We start from the raw sequence: 26,429 nt of genomic DNA, 5'->3' as shown, positions 1-26,429 counted from the left end.
TGTCACTAGAGGCATACCCACAGATTCCAGTTTCCCTGGAATGTGTAAGGTAGTTCCTAGTCTCGCAAGCTTGCCCGCTTTACAATTCCCTGGGATATCACTGTGGCCCGGCATCCAGAACAGGTGAATTTTGAGCTGTTCAGCCGTATCGTTGAGAGATCTGCGACAGTTGAGGGCGGTTTTTGTGTTCAGAAATACGTTCTCCAGGGATTTAATGGCTGACTGGCTGTCATTCATTCATTAATTGCAAATATCTCCGCTTGATACACACTGACGTAGTCCGCTAACCTTCTCGATATGACCAATGCAAGTTCTTCAGAGTACACCCCAAAGCACATCTCGTCGTATAGTTTGGAACCATTCGTATAGAAGCCTATGTAACTTCTATTACCAGGATGTCGTAGTTCCAGTCGGTTCTATCAGGAATAGTGGTACAGTACTTTTTGTCAAAAATTGGCTCAGGTAGGGTGTAATTCACACTGCCTGGAACATCGGACATTGTATCAAGGATAGCACAGAGTCCGTAGTCGCCACATGACTAAAGAGAAAGCTCCCTTAGCCTCACGGCAGTGGTCACCTCAATTGTCTAGCCACAATGTCCAGAGTGCGGTTGTGATGCATAAACAAGCCATCCTTTGGCTCCGTATTACTATTGAACAGTAGGTGGACTTTTCAAGCGCCATCCATAGGTCTGACAACTGCAGTATATACCCAATGCATGACGAGCGGTCTAAACCCCATCTCTCAATGGGCAATGGCTATAGGACAAAAGTCGCCTTTCTTCTTTCTTTCCATAATGTTGGATTTGAAGTTCAATTTCCTGTCCAGCAAAGCTTCCAGATATTTTGCGCTTTCTATAAATGGAACATTCTCTCCTGCCAAGGAGACAGGTGCTACTGAAGGAAACTTGTATCTCCTGCTGAAAAGAACTACTTCTGTCTTGCACTGATTTACCCCTACAGGTATATATGACAAGCTGATACAAGCAGAGTATATCTCTCTAAGCCAAGGAACCAGTCTATCAGACACAGCTTGTAATTCAACCGGTGATACATCATGAGACGTTCTAGTGATTTCGCAATATCTGGAGAAAATATCATCCTAATCGAATCAGATTTAGATATATCTTTCATTCAATATGCGCTTCTATGGCAGCAGTAGCCACAATTTAGTTCCGATTATTACAAAATTTGGTAAGGAATGCTCTATCCGATAGCCCACCCCCTGGGTACGTCCCTGGCTCCCATATATATCTTTCACCCGATATACATTTTTATGGCTGAAATTGACGTGAATTTGGAACAATCTTTACAAAATTTAGCATGAAACATTGGAGGTATTATTATGTGTACAAAGCTACATCGGAGCAGATTAAGATTAGCTCTTAAATATATATTTTATCTCATATGCACTTTAATGCCTGTACCTATATGGTATGTATATGGCGAGCAAAGAAAAATCAGATATCGAACATTATTTTTACTTTACGAGAATTGCAAAGAATTGTCCCCAATCACGAAAAAACGACAACATTGGTTGGAAGCGATGCTAATGCACATCACCGGATATGGAGATACAATCCCATGGCAGCCGGTTGTACGCACCGGATTGACCCGATGGAATCCTCATCGGCAAGCCTCAGTGTACGTGTTCGTCTTTTTTCGTCATGGGAGAGGCACATCCCGGAGTGCCTTCTCCGCACGCTTCTGGTCCGTGCCGGGATTGAAAAGAACCCCGAACCCTGGTTTTGTTCAGTTTGCCAGAACCGCCTCCATCATCGGTCGGTGTCGGTGAGGTGTAACCGGTGCATGGAGTGGGTACATTTCCGATCTTTCCTGGCCTCACTTCACTACGGGAGTATTCATACTGGTTGTGTCGCAAGGTGCTGTGCGAACATAGCCAGCAGTGGGTCACAAACGTCATCGTCGTCGCCTTTTGCGTACTCGTCGTCGGTATGGACCCCGCTAAACCCAGAATAAGCGAGCTGAATCTGGAAATAAACAGGGTAGTCAACGAACATAAGCGCAATTTGTGCCTGGAACACTTGGAGCAATGTAACTTAGGCACCGGTGTAGGCAAACTGTGGTCCACTGTTAAGTCACTCTCGAACCCGGGTAGACGGGATGACAGGACCTCAGTCATTTTTGGCGAAATAACCGTGACTGATCCGAAGAGATGCGCCAGGTTGTTCAACTGTCAATTTATTGTGCATCCCGAGAGAGACAGGACAGGGAGGAGAGCCATTCGCCGCATTTGTGGTCTCCGAGCCGATGAACAGCCATCACAATTTACCGTGCGCGAAGTTACGAATGTCATCCGTGGCGCCAAATCATCTAAGGCATTGGGCCCCGACGGAATATCTACAACACATTGATGTTGAAGAATCTGGATTCACCTGGAGTTGAGTAGCTTACCACTGTTCTCAACCTGCCTTTGAACACTCTTATAGTTCCCGATGTTTGGAAAATGGGCAGAGTGATCCCGCTACTGAAGTCTGGAAAAGACCCGAGTTTGGGGGAGTCGTACAGACCGATCTCCCTTCTCTCACCAGTGGCAAAGACGCTTGAGGCATTACTACTTCCGAGCCTCGTAGGAGAATTTCCATTCGCCGAGCATCAACATGGATTTCGTAGACTGCGCAGCACAACAACAGCTTTGCATGCCATTGCATGCCTTTGCATGCCATGTGATAGGACGGTCTTCGTGGCACTGGACCTATCAAAGGCATTCGACACGGTCAGCCAAGCCAAATTATTTAAAAAACATCGCCAAAATGTCCCTCCAGCTAGGCCTGAAACGATGGGTAGCGAATTATCTGTGTGGTCGCCAGTCATTTGTGGAATTTTAGGGATAAGAAGTCGAAACACCGTAGAGTGAAACAGGGAGTTCCCCAAGGTGGTGTGATATCTTCGGCATTGTTTAACCTCTACCTATCCTCCATTCCACCCCCTCCAGACGGCATAGAGATCGTATCATATGCGGATGATTGTACGATCATGGCATCATGGTGGGGGGCTACCCATTATTGACATCTGCGATAGGTTGAACGTCTACCTCAACGAACTTGCCTCATATTTCGCTGCAAGAAATCTGAATATATCTGCCACCAAATCTTAGCCACATTGTCCACTACAAATACAATGGTGAATACTGAGGTGAATACTGAGCTGACTGTGATGGTCGATGGAGAAATGATTCCGACCATCAATGTCACAAAATACTTGGCGTCACATTTGACAGCTCTTACACATTCTCCCCACATGCCACAGCAATCTGCGATGAAGTCAAAAGTAGAAACAAGGTCCTCAAGTCACTTGCTGGCCGCACTTGGGGTGCAGATAAAGAAACCTTGTTGACCACGTACAAAGCAATTGGCCGGTCTGTGGTAAGTTATGCAGCGCCAGTGTGGTCACGTCAACTTTGTGACACGTAGTGGAATAATATTCAGATCTGTCAAAATGCCGCCCTCCGAACTGCGACGGGCTGTCTCCTCAGTTCTCATGTGGACCACATCCATCAGAAGACAAAGATCCTACCAGTGCGAAGACATAACTACATGCTGTCTAAGCAATACCTTTTTGGCTGTTATTGCAGAAACCATCTAAATCATCATCTTGTGGATAGATGTCCACCGCCCAGAAGCTTCAAGGTAGATCTACATGATCTAGAGCGTGAGGTTCAGCACTACAAGAGAGAACCTCTAGATCAAGCGGCATATCAAGCAGGCCTAAACAACGTTCATACAGACACGTTAGCAGATGCGGGTGAATGTAGTCCTTGGAGAACGACCGCCTCCCATTGCACCCGAAGAAATCGACCTCCCCCGGCAAACCAGAGTAGTTCTGGCTCAATTACGTTCCGGCAGATGCAGCCGCCTCAATTCCTACAGAGCTAGGATTGATGCCGACGTGCAAGATGTATGTCCCGATTGTAACCAGGGACCGCACGATACACGTCACCTGTAAATTTGAATCGGACAGCATTCATTGATATGTGCGAAGTTGGCCCCTGTTCCGAAATGAAATGTTCAATGAACAATAGTCCATGAACATTGTTCATGGGCAAATTTGCATTTGCAGTTCATTGACACACCTAATTAAAGCAGTTTTTTTTCCTTGAACTAACCAAATTAACTATTATGACAATATTTTTTAATCGGTATGCTCAAAAGCTAGGTTAGGTTAGGATAGGTTGAAAAGAGGGTGCGGATATTAATCCGTCCCATGCCACTATGAACATACGCCTAAGCGAGTAGTCGGCGTTAATCTTACACTCCAATTCTGTTTGTGACCTTACCCTCCTGGTTGTTATTGCCATTATGGCAATTTTACTGTCCGTAAAGATGTTCACACTCGACGTCCTTGCGTTAGCAACATTCCACCGCATTCCGTGATCGTACGGATCTCCGTCTGCAGGACCGTATTATGGTCAGACAGTCTAAAACAGATCTCAGTCCCTGGGCTCTCAAAGTAGACCCCCAAAGCATACATATACACAAATTATATGAAATTTTAAGTTTATAGCTTAAAGATTGACTGAAAAATCAAGTAAAAATGTTGATATTTTAAATTAAACAACTCGTTAATAGTACACGATGGCATGGTAAATGGTATTAAACTAAATCATACAAATCGATTCAGCAGATCAAAAGTTACGGCCCCCAGAAGATTGGAGAAGTCAAAAGTGGTCAACTTTGACACCCTGTATTAAAGATATGTACCCACGGCAGTACTTTCCTAAAAGCTTATGTCCTCCTCTAAAAATGTCTAGAACATATTGAAACGCTAAGATCAACAGTTAAAAAGTTGTAGACTTATTTCCAATTTTTTGCCGTTTACCTCACAATGAGTCGTATCATGTGCGTTTTTATCAAAAGCTTCAACATGTCCTCCGTTGTCTCGGCTCTCACTCCCATGTCGTCTACCAATGTTTCGGTTTGGACTTCGGTTTGAGAGAACCCCCTAACATAGGCAGTATGGGTATCAAATAAAAGCGATTGACGAGTGGATTACTAATGTGGTGCAGTACATTACCAACGAAAATGAAAAAAAGCGTCGAAGTTGAACATTTCGGAAAAAATCGCCGATTTTTTTTTTTTTTTTTTTTTTTTGAGAACAATTTTCCCCTTTGGTTCTTTTCCATTCTTGTCCTATAAAACAAAAAAAATTTTCACTTTTTTTAATTTTTATTTCATACCCATATTGCCTATGTAAGGGGGTTCTCAAACCCCCTGAAGACCCTTTGGAACATTCCTGGGTCAAATTTGTAGACTTTTTTGACATATTTGAGCCTTAGCCCATCTACATACCAAATTTCAGCGAGATCGGAGTTGCGCCCCATAAAGCGCATTTTCCTATTTGTGTGCGACCTTCCGAAATTTATCCTTTTTGAATCTTTTTCATTGAGTGTGCGGCTTTTATAAAATTTTCTGATCCAAAATGTTGGATTTGAAGTTCAATTTCCTGTCCAGCAAAACACCCAGGTATTTTTCGCTTTCTGTAAATGGAACATTCTCTCCACCCAAGGAGACAGGTTCCACTGTAGGCAACTTGTATCTCCTGCTGAAATTAACTAATTCTGTCTTGCACGGATTAATACTCAGACCACTTTCGGTAGGCCACTTTGCTGTTGCACGTAGAGGTTCCTGAAATATATCTCTTAGAGTGCTGGGAAACTTTCCCCTAATCGAAATTGGCACGTCATCAGCATACGAGACCACTTTTACGCCTTTTTCTTCCAGAGACAATAATATATTGTTAATGGCTATATTCCAAAGTAGAGGAGACAGTACACCTCTTTGAGGTGTTTCTCTACTGACCCATCTTTTTATATCCACAGATCCCAAGCCTGCCGTAATGCATCTTTTAGTAAGTAAGTTATTAATAAACGTTCTTACGGTAGAGTTGATGCCTAGAAACTCCAACTCCAAAAGGAATGCTACCATTGTATATTCCTTGACAGCGAGCGAACCCTCTATGTAGCCGACTAGGTCGTGAAGGGCTGTTTCAGTTGATTTGCCTTTACTACATGCATGCTGATGCCGCCACAGGTGATATCCAGGGATCTTTGCCCTAAGGTATGTTTCTATCAACCTCTCAAGAGTCTTCAGCATAAAGGATGACAGACTAATAGGACGAGAATCTTTCGCCTTCGTGTGGTAGGGTTTTCCTGCTTTCGGAATGAAAATGACCTTCGTGTCTCTCCATCCCACAGGTATAAATGACATTCTGATACAAGCAGAGTATATCTTTCTAAGCCAGGGAACCAGTCTATCAGACACAGCTTGTAATTCAACCGGCGATACATCATCAGGGCCTGGCGACTTAAAGGAGTCGCAACTTCTTATCGCCCAAAGGATTTTCCGCTCGGACACAATTTCCCTACTGGCCTCCGACGAATGCATATCAGTGACAACCTCTTCTGGCACCACGTTGTCCGTTGGAGAATTTCCCGGGAAATGTGTATCAACGAGTAGTTCTAGTGTTTCCTCACTAGACATTGTCCATACATTCTCTGACTTCTGAATATACCCTACCGTAATAGGTCTCGAGGACAGAATCTTCCTTAGTCTAGAGGCCTCAGATGTATCCTCCACGGAGCTGCAGAATTCTACCCAGGATTTGTTCTGAGCCTTTCTCAGCTCGCCCTTATGTCCCAATCGTGTGGTGCTCTTGTGGCTTTCGCCCTGTTGAAGAGTTTTCTGCAGCCCTTGCTTAGACCAACCAGCTCTGGGGTCCACCATGGCGGTCGCTGTTTGCCCCTTGGCTTAGCACTAGGACATGCTGACACAATCGAGTCATTCAGGGCGTTGTGATCCACTTGACAACTTTGTCTATATCCTCCGTAGTTTCCACTTCCTTTTCTGATCTAGAAGGAATAGACGCTCAGATTTTGTGCTGAAATTTATCTCAATCAGCCTTTCTTTTGTTTAGCCGAGAGACCACTTCTGCAGTATTTTCTCCAATGCTGAAACTAATATAACGCTGGTCAGAGAAGTTGTGGTCATCCTACACTTCCTAGTCGCATATTCTTCCACTTGTATCTTTTGATACAAATTTAATATCTAGTACCTTTTGCCTGTTCCTGGTAATAAAGTTCGGTTTATCCCCTTTACTACAAATCGCCAGATTGCAACTTATACTATATTCGATAAGCAGCTCACCCCCTTCGTTGACATGCGAACTTCCCCATATCGGGTGATATGCATTAGCATCACTTCCTACAACGAGGCTCTTCTTCCCTACAGAAGTGGCATCAACCAGCGACTTTGGTTTGAAGGCGACATCTCTGAAGCGTGTGCCATATATAGGGAAGTCAACCAGTAATGAGACTAATTTATTTCAAGGCTGGCTACCACTAAATCTTCTGTGCTTAGCGACGGAAGAAGAAAAACTATGCTACCCTTTGCAAGAATACAGGCTCTGTGTCTCCCATTCCCCGTACCCTTGAGAAGTTTAAATCCCGGAATTCTTAGTCCACGTACCATTCCTCCGCACACCCATGGTCCCTGGATAAGAACCACGTCAAAGCCCTCTGCCACCAGGAGGACCTTTAGTGCTGCCGAAGCGGCCATACAATGGTCGAGATTTATCTGTAGAAACCGGACCATAGTCAGGATTCAGAACTTCCACCACTGTTATGTTAGGTCTTCTGATTCCACCAGGAGTTTATCCTTAGTGATGAGCTTCCGTTCGCATTCAGGGGCAGGTGAGAAAGCTGTGGAACTACTCTTCCTCAGGACACTGGGCACTTGCGGTTTGGACGATTTCTCCTTAGATTCTTCACTAACTGCTGCTGTCGAAGAAGTTTCTGAGTTCCGTGTTTCCCCGCTGGCGCGCACTTTAAGCCCAGTCCAAGTTTGTGACCCACCCACACAGGGGTTGTCGGGTCCCGTTTTGATGCCATCCCCTCCTGTCTCGATTGTGGCAGGGGAATTTCAGTCTCCTGCAATCCGCCAGACTTTAGCAATGTGGTAGATTTTTCTTCAGGAAAGTGTTCAGCAACAACTGCTGAGTCGTCTTCTGATTCCCCAACCCCACCGCTTCTATAGACCTTCAGTTTCAACTTGTTGAATCCGTAGGATACAACCCCTTCAGACTTGTTGAGGTCTGCGAGACAGCCGGAGTTTAGTACGAATACTGCATGTCTCCGGTCACCATCAACCTCATCCAATCTTCCAGTTGGTGGTTGAAAGATTGGGATTACATTCTCTTAAAATTCCAAGAATCGCTTCAGGATCTGAGGGAATCCTTGGTATCCAAGCATGCGCCATTGGTCGAGAAGGAATATCATCCTTCTTGACTAAATCTAGTGCTGCACCTGGCCTGATCTCACCAATCTTTTTTAGGGCACAACGATACATTTCAATTGAGCGTTGATCGCCGAAGGCAATTAGTTTGTATCGACCTCGATACTAGCCTGAATCGTCACAAACTGAAGGAAACCTAGGAAATTCCGCAACGACATCGGAGTATACTAATGACAGTCCATTGACTATCCCACTTTAATTATTCCTAGGTATGCAGCCCTGTTCTTCTCCCTTGTCGGCAACTGCCATCACCTAACTGTCCCTAGCGACATTAGCAAAGGTTCTTGGACCCATCTTACTGTTGTTCGCCCTAGTTCTTTTAGGCATGGGATGCCCTCCAGGTGAACTCAGCCTTTTGGCTGACTGCGGTACAGTTTCCGAATCTAGACGTGCAGTCCTTGAGGTAGCCTGTGCAGCGAATTCCCGAGCCCAATTTAGGGATCATTCGCACCAAGCCCCTCACTAAACCTGAGAGCGATGCGTCTTATATTATTTCAACTTAAAGAGCGTGTTGGTTTGCCGGGGAAGGCCGATGGCCTAGGCAAATTATAGGCATATGAAGAAGGAATAGGTTCGGCCTTGTCCTTTAGACTCGTACCAGGTGTCTTCGTCAAAAACCCCTGCTGACCAGTCGTCTGTCGGCTAGTGGAGCCTGAAGCAGCCGCTCCACTAGTCGAGGTTTCAGTAGCAGACAACATGCTACGGCCTGATACCACCACCGCAGCTTTAGGGTCTTTGAAGTCCATTCTAAACCTACTCCCGGGCTCTAGATCTGCCGATTCGCGAGAAACAGGCACAGATCATCAACCACCTAATGGATACCTCTATCGCAGCTATCCTTGAGTGACTTAAACTTTTCTTCCAAAAATAATGACCTATAACGAGTTACAGGAAAATTCTTGCGGAGTGAAATAACAATACGTCCGCTCCACTCAACGGTACAATGTATAAATGAATCCAATTTTTGAGCGCTTTAGCTCAGTTTGTAAAGAAAGAAACATTTTATATGATTTAGTACCTATTTTGCACTTTTTGTACCAAAATGTACGAATTTTGAATGTATCATTTAGTCACCCAATATATATTTTTCTTATAACTTCATGCCAAATTTCAGACCTATAGCTCCATCTGCAAAGAAAGTACCAAATGTACCTGTTTTGGTACCAAAATTTATGAATTTTTAATAGATCATTTAGTCACCAATCAAATATTTCTTAGTTGTACCTACATGCTAAATTTCTGACTTCTAGCTTTATCTATAAAGAAAGAACCATATAGCATCAAAATGTGCGAATTGTGAATAGATCATTTAGCCATCATTTAACCCACATGACAAATTTCAGACCTCAAGCTCCATTTGAACAGAAAGTAGCAAATGGTAGCAATTGCGGTACAAGATATACGTTTCCTCCCGTTACCAGCACTATATTTTTTTTAATACCTAATTGTAAAAAATTTCGAAAAACTCCTATAGTCACCCAATTATGATTGCAAATTGTACCTAAGTTTCAAAATTCAGAGTTCAGAGAGTTAGTCCCAATTGCGGTACTAAACTTAAAATTGCTCCCACTTCAGGTACGATTTTCAAACATTTTTTGAACCAAACATAGTTCTATCCCTTTCCGTTCGCGCTGGGCAAATTTGTATCAATTCGTACTGTTTGGCACTTTTTAGTACCTAAACGTAAAAATATCACCAAACTAAGCCTTATCCCTTGCCTACGACCCAAGACCAACATTCATGCAAAATTTCATGATGCTAGCTTTAGCCGTTTGGGCTGGGCGATGATCAGCCACACAACCTTTTTATATATATAGACATACATTTTAAACATATTAAAACAAAAGTACGTACTCTGTGTGCCCCTGGAAAACAGATACTCCTGGAATCGGATCTCTAAAATCCCATAATCGAAATGTAGAATCTCTGGATGCCGTTACTACTAATCTTTGAGTAGGATGAGCAGACACATGTGTCAGTTCATGGTCATGTCCAGAAAGAGGTTGCAATGGTTCCTTAGTTTCGACATCCCACAAAATTGCAGTACGATCCCAGCTTCCGGTTATAACTTGATCCATACTTGGAAGCCAATCAGCAGCAACTACAACTGATAAATGGCCTCCAGGTCCGGTGAATTCGCAAAGTGGTGTACGTAATGTGTCTACGCGATCGCGGTCATCACCTTGTCCATCGCTGTCTTCAAGCTCTTCCTCGGATGAATGGCCTTTCCTGAAAATGTATAGTGAGTTCAAATTAGTTTAGGTAAACAATATATCGATAATGAACTTATGGGGACAATATGGGACCCAAGATATTTTGGAACAAAATACGTAACAAGTCTGAAAATATGGGGGCAGGTCTCAGGAGGGGTCGTGCCCCAAACGCATATGTAAACCTATGGGCTCAACATGAATCTGAAAGGAATGGTAAGTGGCAGAAGAACATATATATATATATCTGGGATCTTGACTTCTTGAGCCACTAGAGGACGCAATTATTATATATATATATATATATATATATATATATATATATATATATATATATATATATATATATATATATATATATATATATATATATATATATATATATATATAATAATTGCGTCCTCTAGTGACTCAAGAAGTCAAGATCCCAGATAGGTTTATATGCTATATCAGGTTATGGACCGATTTCAACCATACTTAAAATCACCTCATGCAAAATTTCAGCCAAATCGGATAAGTATTGTGCCCTCTAGCGGCTCAAGAAGCCTAGATCCCCGATCGGTTAATATGGCTGCTATATCAAAACGTAGACCGATGTAGCCCATTTGTCATGACGATCAAGAATATATATACTTTATGGGGTCTTAGAAGAATATTTCGAGGAGTTACGAAATTAGTGTACCCCCATCCTATGGTGGAGGGTGGAAATGGAAAGCCAGAGATCGTAACACATACCAACCACTATGGGACGCGTTTCGTAGTTTGGTTGCAATTACACATCAGCTATATTACGCGTGAAGGTTTCAAGGACCGTACGTTGGTATGTTGTACTTATACCGAATTTATTGCGAAAACAAATCAATGATATCAATACCACATTAACTATTTATATCAATCAATGATACACATTAACCAGGTTAAAAACCCTATCTATTAGCTGCACTTTCACCAATGTATGTGTTTTTGTGTAATGACAGATTTTTTGTTTACACAATTACACAAATCCCATGGTATAAACATGATTCTGTGCATCCGTTGGAAGTTGTATTGATGGCTTCGGACCTTAGACAACGGCAACCTCTGTCGCTGTTGCTCCGTGTGCACTACCCGGGCGGGCTCAACCGATTTTTTCATTAAATTTTTTTTTTGCCTGTTAGGGCCGAAGTTCGCTAAATTTGAAAATTTTTGTTTGTTTGTTTAAAAAAATTCGGCAGAGCCCGGTCGGGATTCGAATTGAGTTTCCGAGTCCTTAAAATTTTTTCATTTCATTGCTGATGTAATTCAAATAATTTATTTTTAAATATTACTAATTATTCTTTGAAAACCATTTTCAGACTAACAAGCAATATTTCTTCTACAGATAAAATTTCAATTAAAATAATAAAACGAGAATTAGGAGAAAATTTATATAGAATTATATCTTAGAAAAAATTTTGTTAAATATTTTTCTTTCGGAACAATTTTTATACTTTATTGGTTTGTTCGGCTCGGGGTCATGAAAACAATTGTTAATAATACAATTGTTAATAATATAATATATATATATATATATATATATATATATATATATATATATATATATATATATATATATATATATATATATATATATATATATATATATATATATATATAATAATTGCGTCCTCTAGTGACTCAAGAAGTCAAGATCCCAGATAGGTTTATATGCTATATCAGGTTATGGACCGATTTCAACCATACTTAAAATCACCTCATGCAAAATTTCAGCCAAATCGGATAAGTATTGTGCCCTCTAGCGGCTCAAGAAGCCTAGATCCCCGATCGGTTAATATGGCTGCTATATCAAAACGTAGACCGATGTAGCCCATTTGTCATGACGATCAAGAATATATATACTTTATGGGGTCTTAGAAGAATATTTCGAGGAGTTACGAAATTAGTGTACCCCCATCCTATGGTGGAGGGTGGAAATGGAAAGCCAGAGATCGTAACACATACCAACCACTATGGGACGCGTTTCGTAGTTTGGTTGCAATTACACATCAGCTATATTACGCGTGAAGGTTTCAAGGACCGTACGTTGGTATGTTGTACTTATACCGAATTTATTGCGAAAACAAATCAATGATATCAATACCACATTAACTATTTATATCAATCAATGATACACATTAACCAGGTTAAAAACCCTATCTATTAGCTGCACTTTCACCAATGTATGTGTTTTTGTGTAATGACAGATTTTTTGTTTACACAATTACACAAATCCCATGGTATAAACATGATTCTGTGCATCCGTTGGAAGTTGTATTGATGGCTTCGGACCTTAGACAACGGCAACCTCTGTCGCTGTTGCTCCGTGTGCACTACCCGGGCGGGCTCAACCGATTTTTTCATTAAATTTTTTTTTTGCCTGTTAGGGCCGAAGTTCGCTAAATTTGAAAATTTTTGTTTGTTTGTTTAAAAAAATTCGGCAGAGCCCGGTCGGGATTCGAATTGAGTTTCCGAGTCCTTAAAATTTTTTCATTTCATTGCTGATGTAATTCAAATAATTTATTTTTAAATATTACTAATTATTCTTTGAAAACCATTTTCAGACTAACAAGCAATATTTCTTCTACAGATAAAATTTCAATTAAAATAATAAAACGAGAATTAGGAGAAAATTTATATAGAATTATATCTTAGAAAAAATTTTGTTAAATATTTTTCTTTCGGAACAATTTTTATACTTTATTGGTTTGTTCGGCTCGGGGTCATGAAAACAATTGTTAATAAACTGATGTTATTGTTTTTGAAAAGTGTATTATTATTAAAAAAATCCGGTTTATTTTGAAACCACCGGTTTATTCCTCAGGGAATTTAACTCAAATTTTTAATATACAAAACAAATAAAGAAATGTTTTTTTTTCTCTTTTTTCCAATAATTACATTAATCTTAACATTTTTCAACGACTCTCTTCTAACAATGTTAAACTTATACTAAAGCATTTCTAACATGTATGTACGTTTAAACATCCACTTCCACTTGAAACATCCACGACGAATAAAGATTAATACAACAACAAATTTCATAGAGAGGGTTTTTAAAATCAGTGACACCATTAACAGCCTTATCAAATACGTAAAAGAAAAATCTTCCAACATGGAAAAGAAAAAATCGCACAAGATATTCAAATTTACAACTTACATCCTTGGCTTTTCGGAACGCCTAAAAAACTCGGATATATATGAAGAGAATAACTATAGATAAGCATTTAAAAGCAACAACACCGTAGGCAATCTCTTTAGCAGGACAAAGACTAAAATAGATGAAGAAGATACGTCTAATGTAGTTTATAAGATACAATGAAATGGAAATGAGGATAACCCATGCCCAATGGCATATGTAGGCACCACAAGTACAAAACTGTCTCACAAACCCATAGAACAAGACGGCATAGAACAAAGACGGCCGCTCATTGCAGCTTGACAGGACACATTCCAAACCTTAAGGACGTAGAAATTTTGACAAAAGAAAACAATTACAAACGTAGATACATGCCAGAAATGTTACATATAATTAACACTCCTTCTGACAAACGGATAAACTTTAAGGTCGACACAGACCACTGTGCACAGATTTATAGGTGTATAGGCAATAGAGAGTGCTTTAGTATCAGTTCTACATTGTTAGAAGAAAGTCGTTTGAAATTGTTAAGAATAATGTAATTATTGAAAAAAAGAGAAAAAATATATATATATGTTTTTTTGTTTTGTATATTAATGTATAAATGTATAAAAATTTGAGTGAAATTCCCTGAGGAAGAAAACCGGTGGTTTTCGAAATATTAGATTTTTCAATAATAAAACAATTTTCTCAAAAAATAACATCAAACCAAAAAAATATTAATTAAACAGGACAAGCAGAACAGGACAAGTATTAATTAAACAGCACAATACACTATTTAAGGCAATTGATACAAAGGGATGAAAATTCAAGCTTTTTTTGGTTCTTGGTTCGGTTTGACTAAAAATCTTTTTACAAGAAAATCTTTTTATTTTGCAAGTAATGATTTTCTTATGTGTTATGTACTAAAATCTTTAATGAAATTCGACAAGTCAATTTGCATGTTTACAAAAATGTAGGTGTTAAGGTCGTGTTTCACAGTTTTTCACGATTGATCTTTTGAAGTATCACTCATTACATAACTCTTTTACTAACATTTTATCTAGTAGACCTCTTTGGATAAGAATACTGTTGGCAAAGTCTTATATTATACCTAGCCTTCTCCACGGTTCTGAACTATTTGCTAACTGCGATTCTCGAAGCAACTAGAAGATATATACATACGTTCTACAACAGTGTAATGCGCTATGTATATGGTCTTCGTCTCCGTGACTCCACATTCCAATACTCCAGATCTTTATGTGGTGTATCATTTCGTGACGTGTTGCTTATGAGGTCTTTGATCTTTTTTACATAAGATAATATATACACAAGCACCATCTCATTTATTTGAGAGAATTAGATTTGCAAGGTCAAACTGAGGAAATAAATTGATACCAATGATACACCGTAGCTTAGTCTCTTAATGGCATCTATTTATATTCGTAAATTACTAGATCGTTTTAGGGATTCTAGTTAAGGTTTGTTAAAAATAAATATGTTGAATGTCTAATATTTATTTGTAAAATAATTAATTTGTAAATAATTTATAACAATATTATTTTTATTTTTGTTTTATTACTCAAATTTAAATCCTATTTCCGTTTTGTTAGTTTTAAGTATCTCTTACTATATTTTTTAATTTTTTACTTTTATATTTATATATTTATACTTTGTAAACTTTAAAAGGATTAAAATCCCGTACTATAATCTTAAGAATATACGTTCTTGTTGTACGGGTGTCAATAAATTACATATTACAAAAAAAAAAAAAAATACAAAAGAAAATTTAAGTTAGGAATTCCGTGCTACTTAAAAAATCCTTAATTGTTTTCCATGCCACGCCCCTAAGTTGGTTCATGTATGGTATTGTTCCCCATCTAAGAACCGGTGTCTTTTAGCCGCGAAAACCGGCAATGACATAGGAAATGCTCCAACGTCTCATAATCTTCCCTATATGCCCTAAACATGCTATTACTTGCCGCGCCGATTTTGCATAAGTGAGCTCGTAGTCCTATGTGTCCCGTTATGACAACAAAAGCTATACTGACCTCCTTCTTACTTCCTTTCACTAATAGTCTCGGCCTCTCACGACCCGGATCACGCCATAGGATTTTCGCCGTCCTACCGAATATTTCGCTGTTCCACAGTGTTACATGTATGATAGTCGCCCACGCCCTTAAAACAGAATGCGTCGACCCGAATGGATTCAGGTTAACCAAGTTTACCGACGGCAGTTCTCAGGCCTTCACTGCCAAATCGTCTGCCCTTTCATTTCTCCGTCAGTCCAAGACTGTGCCAATGGCAGTAGTCAGTCTAAGACTGTGCCGCTGGCACGAGTGCCTCGCATTCGACCTCAAGTGTCGTCTCTGTTATCCGATCGGAAACCTCTTCCATTCCTTTTCAGGTTTCCTATTGCCTCCTCGATTATTCCGCGATAGTATGAGGTGGTCCTATCATCTATCCATTCCCCCATCGCCTTTAGTCACATAGCCGCAGTGACTGTCTCACACTTATTTTGTATGCCATTGGGTCGGATATCTGGAATAGTTTCCATTGCCCTTTTGGTTGCCTCAAAGTGGCCACTTCTGCATCATGTCGGGATCAATGCACAGTCTTTGTCTTACAAGACATTCGTGGCCAACAAAATATCGGCTATTCAATCGCTAAGCATACCTGAACAATGGCGCCTTGTAAGGTCGAAGGACAATCCATAATGCATAATTATGGCCACAGAAGGTTGACTCAAGGTTGGCCATTACAAGTGACATTGAAAGGTAGACGGTGCCGACAGTTACGGCAGCTGCAGTTGAACAGTGAAAGGGCTCACGCCATATTTGGATAATAGCATCCAATGATACTGCCTTATAATGACCAATTGTCAAATTACTTATTAAAATTCAAGAAGACAACAGCCACTGTGGACCTCAAGCTTTGCTGAATGCAATTAGGCAACAATTTTGGCCAATCAAAGTAAAGATACCAGCACGATCAGCTGTGCAAAAATGCGTCCGATGCGCAAGAGCGCAAACGAAACTGTGTCAACAAGTCATGGGCAACCTTCCACAGTCCCGAATAGTTTCTGCTCGACCATTCATCAATTCAGGAGTTGACTACTGCTGACTCTTTTGGATTCATCATAAGGTCAGAGGTAAAAAAAAAACCCACAAAAGCTTACATAGCAGTTTTTTGATGTTTTGCAACAAAGGCTGTGCATCTAGAGTTGGTATCTGATCTGTCCACAGAATCATTTATTGGTGCACTTAAAAGACTCATTGCTCAAAGAGGTCACTGGCAAAATATATACTCAGATAATGCAATTCTAGGAAGTATATTATATATAGCTATAAAGTCCGCCAAACATTTGTTAGTAGGCAGCGTTTCCACTGAATCCTTAACCTACGAGGAATTAGAGACAGTAATTGCAGAAATATAAGCTATTCTGAATTCACGCCCGTTGACACCCATTTCGAAAGATCCAAATGACCTCGAAGCATTAACTCCTGGACATTTTCTCATTGCCGAGGCACTGACATCTCAAGTCGACAGCAGTGCGGAAACAAAGATACCATCAGCATTAACCCATTGGAAGCTGGTGTCCCACTTAAAACAACAATTTTGGCGAAAATGGTCGTCAGAATATTTAAATGAATTCCAACAACGCCACAAATGGAGAACAAGGGCTCCCAATGTTAAAGTTGGATGTCACCATTAAAGGCGATAATCTATCTATAATGAAGTGGCCATTGGGGAGAATTTGTCATGTCCACTATGGTGATGATGGAGCCGTTAGAGTTGCTGAAGTAAAAACTGCTACTGGAGTGTTCAAACGACCAATTCATAGACTTGCACTGTTCCCGAATGAGAATACAACTCAATCTGAAAATGATTGTGCCGATAACGCTGAGCAGAAATATATCTTTACATCTGACTATGGCTGTGCCAATGAAATTGATAACAACGAACCTGAACGGAAAATAATCAGATTACCTGGAAAATACCTATTTACGACCGTTTTAGCACTATTGTTAATTCTTCCTATCATTTCCGCAAATCAAATAGAATACAAGATTCGGAAACAAGAGAGAATTGCGATAAGTCAATGGAATCTTTTTATATACTATGACTTATCAATGTACTGGGCAGATAGTAGGACTCCTTTCTATTAAATCTCCTTAAAGATCAAACTTCTGCCATTAACTCTACTATAAACTTTGGACCAAACTTACAACTTTGGCCAAACACAATTTCAAAGAAATTCAGATGAGTATTGACGAAATAAGCATGGAAGAAAATTCGCTAAGTGCCGAATTAGACCAAGTAAAACTACTTCAAGCCATCAATCTGAACGCGGTGCAGCTCTCAGTAGTCACTGACAGAATTCCAAATTTTGCCCATGTATATTTTACTAAGGAACAGGGACAAACTTTTCACATATTAATGAGTGCAGTCCGATTCGAGTTTAAGCTCAATGATAAGTGGCCTCCTTTTTATAACCGAGTACGAACGGCGTGCCGGAGTGCATAGTACCTCACAAATGTTGCCAGCATTAGGAGGAAAAAACCACCGCTGAAAATTTTTTCTGATGGTCTCGCCAGGATTCCAACCAAGGCGTTCAGCGTCATAGGCAGACATGCTAATCTCTGCGCTACGGTGGCCTCCTGACAGAATTGAACGGATGGAAAAATGTATTTTAGATGCTATAACTGATGTCCATCATGGGAAGATCAATCCGATGTTACTAACTCCAACGCAACTTCAGGCCGAGAGGAAACAGTCTGATTCTGATGACGATTTAAAGGGTGGATTTACCGATGATCATGTTGTGTTAACTATAACGCTACCCTTGGTATAAACTGATGACTTTAAGCTATTTCACCTTATTCCAGTACCCAACCAGACTCATTAGCAGTAATAAATATTTGTAACCCAATGTTGGCGGTAAACATCGAATAAACACATTATTTTCCAGTTGCGCAAGCACAATTACAGAAATGTTATGTGATCAATCAAGATTTGTTCATATGTTATGGTGGGTACCAACTATTCACCTTCGAAGCAAAAATGTGCGCATGTGAAATCAGTTTGTTGTAGAACAGAACATACGCTTATTGCCCGTTGACGACACTCCACACAAATTTATCGTGGATACCTTTAAAAGGCCAAAATCAATGGATGTATACAACTCTTCCAGATGCACAAGTTACAGCGGTATGCGAAAAGGAAATCACACCTTTTAGCTTAGAAGGATCTGGAATTTTAACATTAAAGCCAGAGTGCATCCTTAAAATGGTTTTATTCATCCAACAAGCCAACAGAATATATCATCCGTTCTAAGATCATCATACACCTGTCATGGACATGTCGTTGAATTAATGAGGCCTTATCATTCACTTGATGACACCTCGGCATTAGATCAGTTCGCCGAACTTTCATCCATTCAACTCAGGATAAGGTCTATAGAAGAGGCTAGCAATGGGCACCACTACCATCCCAAACATAACACATCGGTAGCATATGCAGCATTAATCATTATTATTATATTTAAATCTAGATGACTATTATCCAAGAGGCCTAAAGTAACCATATAGCAGATTCAAGCAAGCATCGATGGACCAACATCAACACCAAGGCATAACTTTGCCGTTTAAGCTAGTGCATTATTTTATCCACTAAATCTTGACTATCCTGATTTCCATGTACGTTAAAATTGCACACATTTCTTATTCATAAAGAGAAAAATAATTTTGAATAATTGTAAATACTTAATTCTTATAAATAAATGAAAACTTAAAGGAAATTATATGCATTGATAAAACTCTTCAGAATTCAGTTAAACATTCAATAAAAATTAATATGGAAATTAACTTACATTATTAATAATTAACATTTAATAATTATCTTATCACAATATTTTATTAAGTAACAGCTCTAATTTTGTACATTAGAAAGAAATGAATGACAAATTAAAATTGTTAATATGTTATGGTGGGTAAATAAGAAATCTAAAACATAAAAATTCTAGTAAATGTAATTTGTCATATACACCACATATATCTCCTGTGATTGACATACTTTTGTTGAGCGCTGTTCAACGCGGGAGAGCATGTTAAGAACATAGAAACAAAATGTATGCTAACAATTGAAGCAACCATAACAATAAATGAGTCAATATAGGTCAATGGACAGATTGAGTCATTAACCATTTTCGGCAACTCAGCAGTTATGCAAATGCATTTATAGCACACACGTTGAGTCAATCAACTCAATTTAAGTCTACGTGCGTCTGCATAACTGCATTTAGTTGTTGAATTTAGTTTTGTTGAATTTAATTCTAAGAGTATATAAGCGTAAACAGAATAAAGCCCATTGGGTAATTTTGTTATTACTTGCTCATTTTTCTGCTAGTTACAAATGCTAGGAGAAAAGGTTCGAAAAATCAAGAAAGGAAATAGTGATAGTTTTGACGCATCGTTTAAACTAACGACCACTACCCCTTCTTGAATTGACATAATGCAAAAATATCAATTTTTTTCTTTTATTAAATTGTAAAAAATGTAATTTGAGAGAAAGGACTACTTCCAAACAAATTTGTTTATTGAGTTAATAACCGCTTTAATTATATTTTTGAGCTTGAGTGTGTTGTGACAAGAAGCATTTGAATGGTTTCCCGTATCGCGATTGCATTTTCAACCAAAAAAATCATCAGCAGGAGATGTCAAATGGATCATGGTGCTTTACAACCATCCCAACTAGAGTAGGTTGTAAATCACACGCCTTAATTTGGACAAGGCTCTTTAAGACTTGATTCATAAGCGCAATAGAAAACAAATCAAATCTTACTTCCCTTATTCAAATCCAACTTATCCAACGATGCCAATAGCAGCAAACACAAGCATCTTTTGGAAAACTCTATTGTTCTTCGCACGGCGATCGCCCAACGGTTGATGCTGCCACTGCTCTTTGCGCCTGATGCGCTGATGCGCCTCTCGTTTGGTTTGTCTGTTTGCGCTTTATTTTTTCGGTCTTAAAATCTTATTGAGATTCAATTGCAGAATATTGTCCGGCTTTATTTTTTCGGTCTTAAAATCTTATTGAGATTCCATTGCAGGATATTGTCCCGCTTTAGACCATTGTTTATTTCTTTCTATTCAAAGAATAGTATAGCAAAAAAAAATCAATAATCAATGATACAAATACAAATTTCAGCGAAATTTTTAATTAGATGTATTGGGTTGCCCAAAAAGTAATTGCGGATTTTTTAAAAGAAAGTAAATGCATTTTTAATAAGACTTAGAATGAACTTTAATCAAATATACTTTTTTTCTAAAGCAAGCTAAAAGTAACAGCTGATAACTGATAGAAGAAAGAATGCAATTACAGAGTCACAAGCTGTGAAAAAATTTGTCAACGCCGACTATATGAAAAATCCGCAATTACTTTTTTGGGCAACCCAATAAAAATTTCTTAATTGAACCATTTTTTAAATTTTTCTGTGATAGAAATATTTGTGTTTTCGTCCGCACTAATTCACTTATTGTAAATACACAATTTTTATCCTTTTCAAGCAATTAAAATAAAAATTGGACTATGAAGTATTTTTCTTTTGTAAAATAAAAATTTTAAATATATGCACATTTTTGGTCCATTAAGGCCGGTACTATATTCGTTTTTCACAGGTGAAACACATGTTTTTATATCCTCCACCATAGGATGGGGGTATACTAATTTCGTCATTCTGTTTTGTAACTCCTCGAAATGTTCGTCTAAGACCACATAACATATATATATATATATTCTTCATCGTCATGAGATTTTAAGTCGAACTAGCCATATCCGTCCGTCCGTCTGTCTGTCGAAAGCACGCTAACTTTCAAAGGAGTAAAGCTAGCCGCTTGAAATTTTGCACAAATACTTCTTTTTAGTGTAGGTCGGTTGGGATTGTAAATGGGCTATATCGGTCCACATTTTGATATAGCTGTCATATAAACCGATCTGGGATCTTGACTTCTTGAGCCGCACAATTCTTATCCGATTTGGATGAAATTTTGCATGAGGTGTTTTATTATGACATCCAACAACTGTGTTAAGAATATTACAAATCGGTCCATAACCTGATATAGCTGCCATATAAACCGATCTGGGGTCTTGACTTCTTGAGCCTCTACAGGGAGAAATTCTTATCCGATTTGGTTGAAATATTGCATGATGTGTTTTGTTATGACTTCCAACAACTGTATTAAGAATGGTTCAAATCGGTCCATAACCTTATATAGCTGCCATAAAAAGCGATCTGGGGTCTTGACTTCTTGAGCCACAAGAGGGCGCAATTATTATCCGATTTAGCTGAAATTTTGCCTGAGGTGTTTTGTACTAACTTTCAACAACTGTGCTAAGATTAGATCAAATCGGTCCATAACCTGATATAGCTGCCATATAAACCAATATGGGATTTTGACTTCTTAAGCCTCCAAAGGGCGCAAGTATTACCCGATTTGGCTGAAATGTTGTACAACGGCTTCTCTCATGACCTTTAACATACGTGTCGAATATGGTATGAATCGGTTTATAGCTTAATACAGCTCCCCTATAAACCGATCTCCCTATTTTACTTCTTCAACCTCTAAAGTGCGCAATTCTTACTAGATTTGGCTGAAATTTTACACAATGATTTCTAATATGATCTCCAATATTCAGTTCAATTATGGTCCGAAATGAACCATTACTTGATATTGTTCTAATAACATAGCAATTCTTTTCTTTTATCCTTTGTTTGCCTAAAAAGAGATACCGTATCAAGAACTCGACAAATGCGATCCATGGTGGAGGGTATATAAGAATCGGCACGGCCGAACTTAGCACGATTTTACTTGTTCACTGTTACTTTTTTGTAACACTACAAAAATCTCAATGATAGCATAATGGTCAGGTTAGTTTGAAAAGAGGGTGCAGATATTAATCTGCCCCATGCCACTATAAACATACACCTAAGCTAGTAGTCGGCTTATAGTGCGCTCTAAAAACTAAAAAGTGACCTCTAAAAAGAAAATTTAAAGTTAGAAATTCCGTGCTACTTACAATATCATTAAAGCCGGGCAATGACATAGAAAATGCTTGAACGTCTCATCATCTTCCCCACATACCATCACTTGCCGCGCCGATTTTACATGACTTATGTGGAACATGTCCATACACAATCAACAATTCAGCTTTTATAGACGTGTCTGAGATTGGCGAAAACGTAGTACTTGAAAATTTAAGGTCACTGAAGATAACTTTTGAAGATCACCGGTCCGGATGGAATTCCATCGAACATTTTAAAGGATTGCGCTCTCGAACTTTCGTATCCCCTTTGTACACTTTTCAACAGTTCATTAAAGCATGGATATCTGCCGGAATTGTGGAAGCAATCTTATATAAGACCGTTATTTAAAGCCGGAAATCGCAATGAGGTATCTAATTACAGGAGCATTTCAATTTTGAATGCTATTCCGAAGCTATTAGAGAAAATTCTGACTGACACTATTTCACATCAAGTCTCTTCTATATTGTCTCCCTACCAACATGGGTTCCGGAAATTGAAATCCACGATAACAAATATTTTAGAATTTACTTGTTTGGTCAACGATGGCTTTAGGGAACGCTACCAAACGGATACTATATATACCGATTTTAGTAAAGCATTTGATAAATTCAACCACAACCTTCTGTTAAGAAAAATAGATCTTATTGGTTGCAGTCCATCTTTACTAAAGTGGATCAGATCATATCTGACTGGACGTACTCAAAGAGTTAAATTTGGTACTGCAGTTTCCAAATCAATTGTTGTCTCTTCAAGTGTTCCACAGGGTAGTCACCTTGGCCCTGTGCTGTTTTGTTTGTTCATAAACGATCTCCCTTTTACTTTAAAGCACTCGAATATTTTGATGTATGCAGATGATGTAAAGATCTTCAGATCAACGAGAGACTCTGATGAACAGTGTTATCTTCAGTATGACCTTGATACTCTTTACGAATGGTGCAACCACATATCATTTTCAAGAATAGCCTCTCTTAAAACCTTAGGTTCCAATCAACTTGAAGTAATCAATAGCTTTAAAGACCTTGGATTTCTTCTAGATCAACGCTTAAACTTCCGACAACACATCTCAATGGTTGTAAACAAAGCACGTAGTGCTCTTGGCTTCATTAAATACTGGAGTAAAGAACTTAATGATTTCTCTGTGACGAAAAACTTATATACGTCGTTAGTTAGAAGTAATCTCGAGTACGGTTCAGTGGTATGGGATCGGTACTGCAATATTCATTCTGATTTGATAGAATCAGTTCAAAAACAATTTCTACTATTTGGTCTCCGTCGAAATGGGTGGGACAGAAGTTCATTACCTTCGTATGAGTACCGATTAAATCTTATAAAGCTTCCTACATTAAAAAGTCGTAGAAACATGCTAAACATTACGTTTTTGACTAAATTAATTTATGGTCAAATAGATTCCTGCTTTCTTTTGAGTCGAATTTTCTTTAACTTTCCTATCAGACCTACCAAATATTTTGATCTTTTGTCAATTTCTTATTATAAAACCAACTATGCCAATAATGATCCTTTTCGGCACCTATGTTATCAATTTAATCAACCGAAAGATATAATAGATCTATCTATTTTTAAATTCTTATATTAATACATTTGTAAATATATTGTTATTAGTCTGTAAGGGTATTTATTATCTATAGACTTAAATAAAAAAAATGAGTCGTAGTCCTATGTGTTCCGTTATGACAACAAAAGCTATACTGACCTCCTTCTTACTTCCTTTCACTAATAGTCTCGGCTTCTCACGACCCGGATCACGCCATAGGATTTTCGCCGTCCTACCGAATATTTCGCTGTTCCACAGTGTTACATGTATGATAGTCGCCCACGCCCTTAAAACGGACTGCGTCGACCCGAATGGATTCAGGTTAACCAAGTTTACCGACGGCAGTTCTCAGGCCTTCACTGCAAAATCGTCTGCCCTTTCATTTCTCCGTCAGTCCAAGACTGTGCCAATGGCAGTAGTGCCTCGGTAACCTCTTTTCTTCCCTCCAGGTTTCCTTTCGTCGCCGATGGTATGAGCTGCTCCCATCCTCAATCCATTCTCCCATCGCCTTAAGTCTCATAGCCGCAATGGCTGTCTCAAATTTAATCTGCATGTCAATGGCTCGGATATCTATTGTAGAATATCCTCCAGTGCCCTAGTAGGGGTGGCCCTCATCGCTCCGCCTATGCCAACATGTTCTCTAAACTTGTTGTATGGTCCTAATTATTGTATTATTTATAATTTAATTTTTTAACTTTTTTTAATTTTAATATTTTTTTATTAATTTTAATTTTAATTTTGTTTTTATTGTAATTCAATATATAATGCTATAATTTGTAAACTAGACTTAATTATTGTCTACGCATCTACGAAGCCAACACTGTCATATATAAGAGCATATCTTGTTGTGTTGGTATCACAAATAAAATAAAATAAATCGCAAAAATCGTACATCTAAAAAAAGTAACCATGAAAAAGATTTAGCGTGTTGGCTCAATTTGAAAAATACTCCGCGCACGCTTTAAATAAATGTCAAATTTGCACTCACTATTTTTGATTTTTGTACCCTCTACCATAGGATGGGGGGTATACTAATTTCGTCAATCTGTTTGTAACTACTCGAAATATTCGTCTGAGACCCCATAAAGTATATATATTCTTGATCGTCGCGACATTTTATGTTAATCTAGCCATGTCCGTCCGTTTGTCCGTCCGTCCGTCTGTCCGTCTGTCCGTCCGTCCGTCCGTCGTCTGTCTGTCGAAAGCACGCTAACTTCCAAAGGAGTAAAGCTAGCCGCTTGAAATTTTGCACAGATACTTCTTATTAGTGTAGGTCGGTTGGTATGGTAAATGGGCTATATCGGTCCATAACCTGATATAGCTGCCATATAAACCGATCTTGGGTCTTGACTTCTTGAGCCTCTAGAGTGCGCAATTCTTATCCGATTGGAATGAAATTTTGCACAACGTGTTTTGTTATGATATCCAACAACTGCGCCAAGTATGGTTCAAATCGGTACATAACCTGATATAGCTGCCATATAAACCGATCTTGGGTCTTGACTTCTTGAGTCTCTGGAGGGCGCAAGTCTTATCCGATTTTAATTAATTTTAGCACGAAGTATTTTGTTATGATATCCAACAACTAAGCCAAGTATGGTTCAAATCGGTCCATAACCTGGTATAGCTGTCATATAAACCGATCTTGGGTCTTGACTTCTTAAGCCGCTAGAGGGCGCAATTCTTATCCGATTTGAATGAATTTTTGCACGAAGTATTTTGAACCAACAACTGAACCAAGTATGGTTCAAATCGGTTCATAACCTGATATAGCTGTCATATAAACCGATTTTGGGTCTTGACATCTTGAGTTTCTAGAGGTCGCAATTAGTATCCGATTTGCCTGAAATTTTATACGACAGATCCTCTCATGACCAATAACATACGTGTTTATTATGGTCCGATACAGCTCCCATATAAATCAATCTCTCTATTTTACTTCTTGAGCCCCCAAAAGGCGCAGTTCTTATTCGAATTGGCTGACATTTTACACAGGTCTCCAACATATTATTTAATTGTGGTCCAAACCGGACCATATCTTGATATCGCTCTAATAGCAGAATAAATCTTTTCTTATATCCTTTTTTGTCTAAGAAGAGATGGCGGGAAAAGAACTCGACAAATGCGATCCATGGTGGAGGGTA

General features: G+C 38.9%; 1 protein-coding gene across 1 annotated transcript in view; it reads right to left on the bottom strand.

The window, feature by feature from the left end:
• The window catches only part of LOC106088323 (WD repeat-containing protein 37), a 67,472-nt gene that overhangs the window by 1,501 nt on the left and 39,542 nt on the right, over window positions 1-26,429 (bottom strand). Inside the window, exon 3 of the mRNA XM_059362866.1 lies at window positions 10,163-10,537. Coding sequence (XP_059218849.1) covers window positions 10,163-10,537 — 375 coding nt within the window. The remainder of the gene's footprint in view (window positions 1-10,162; window positions 10,538-26,429) is intronic.

The sequence above is a fragment of the Stomoxys calcitrans genome, chromosome 2 (assembly GCF_963082655.1).
Source record: "Stomoxys calcitrans chromosome 2, idStoCalc2.1, whole genome shotgun sequence".
NCBI lineage: Eukaryota > Metazoa > Arthropoda > Insecta > Diptera > Muscidae > Stomoxys > Stomoxys calcitrans.
The sequence above is the reverse complement of the archived record's forward strand: the minus strand, read 5'-3'. Positions and strand labels throughout refer to the sequence as shown.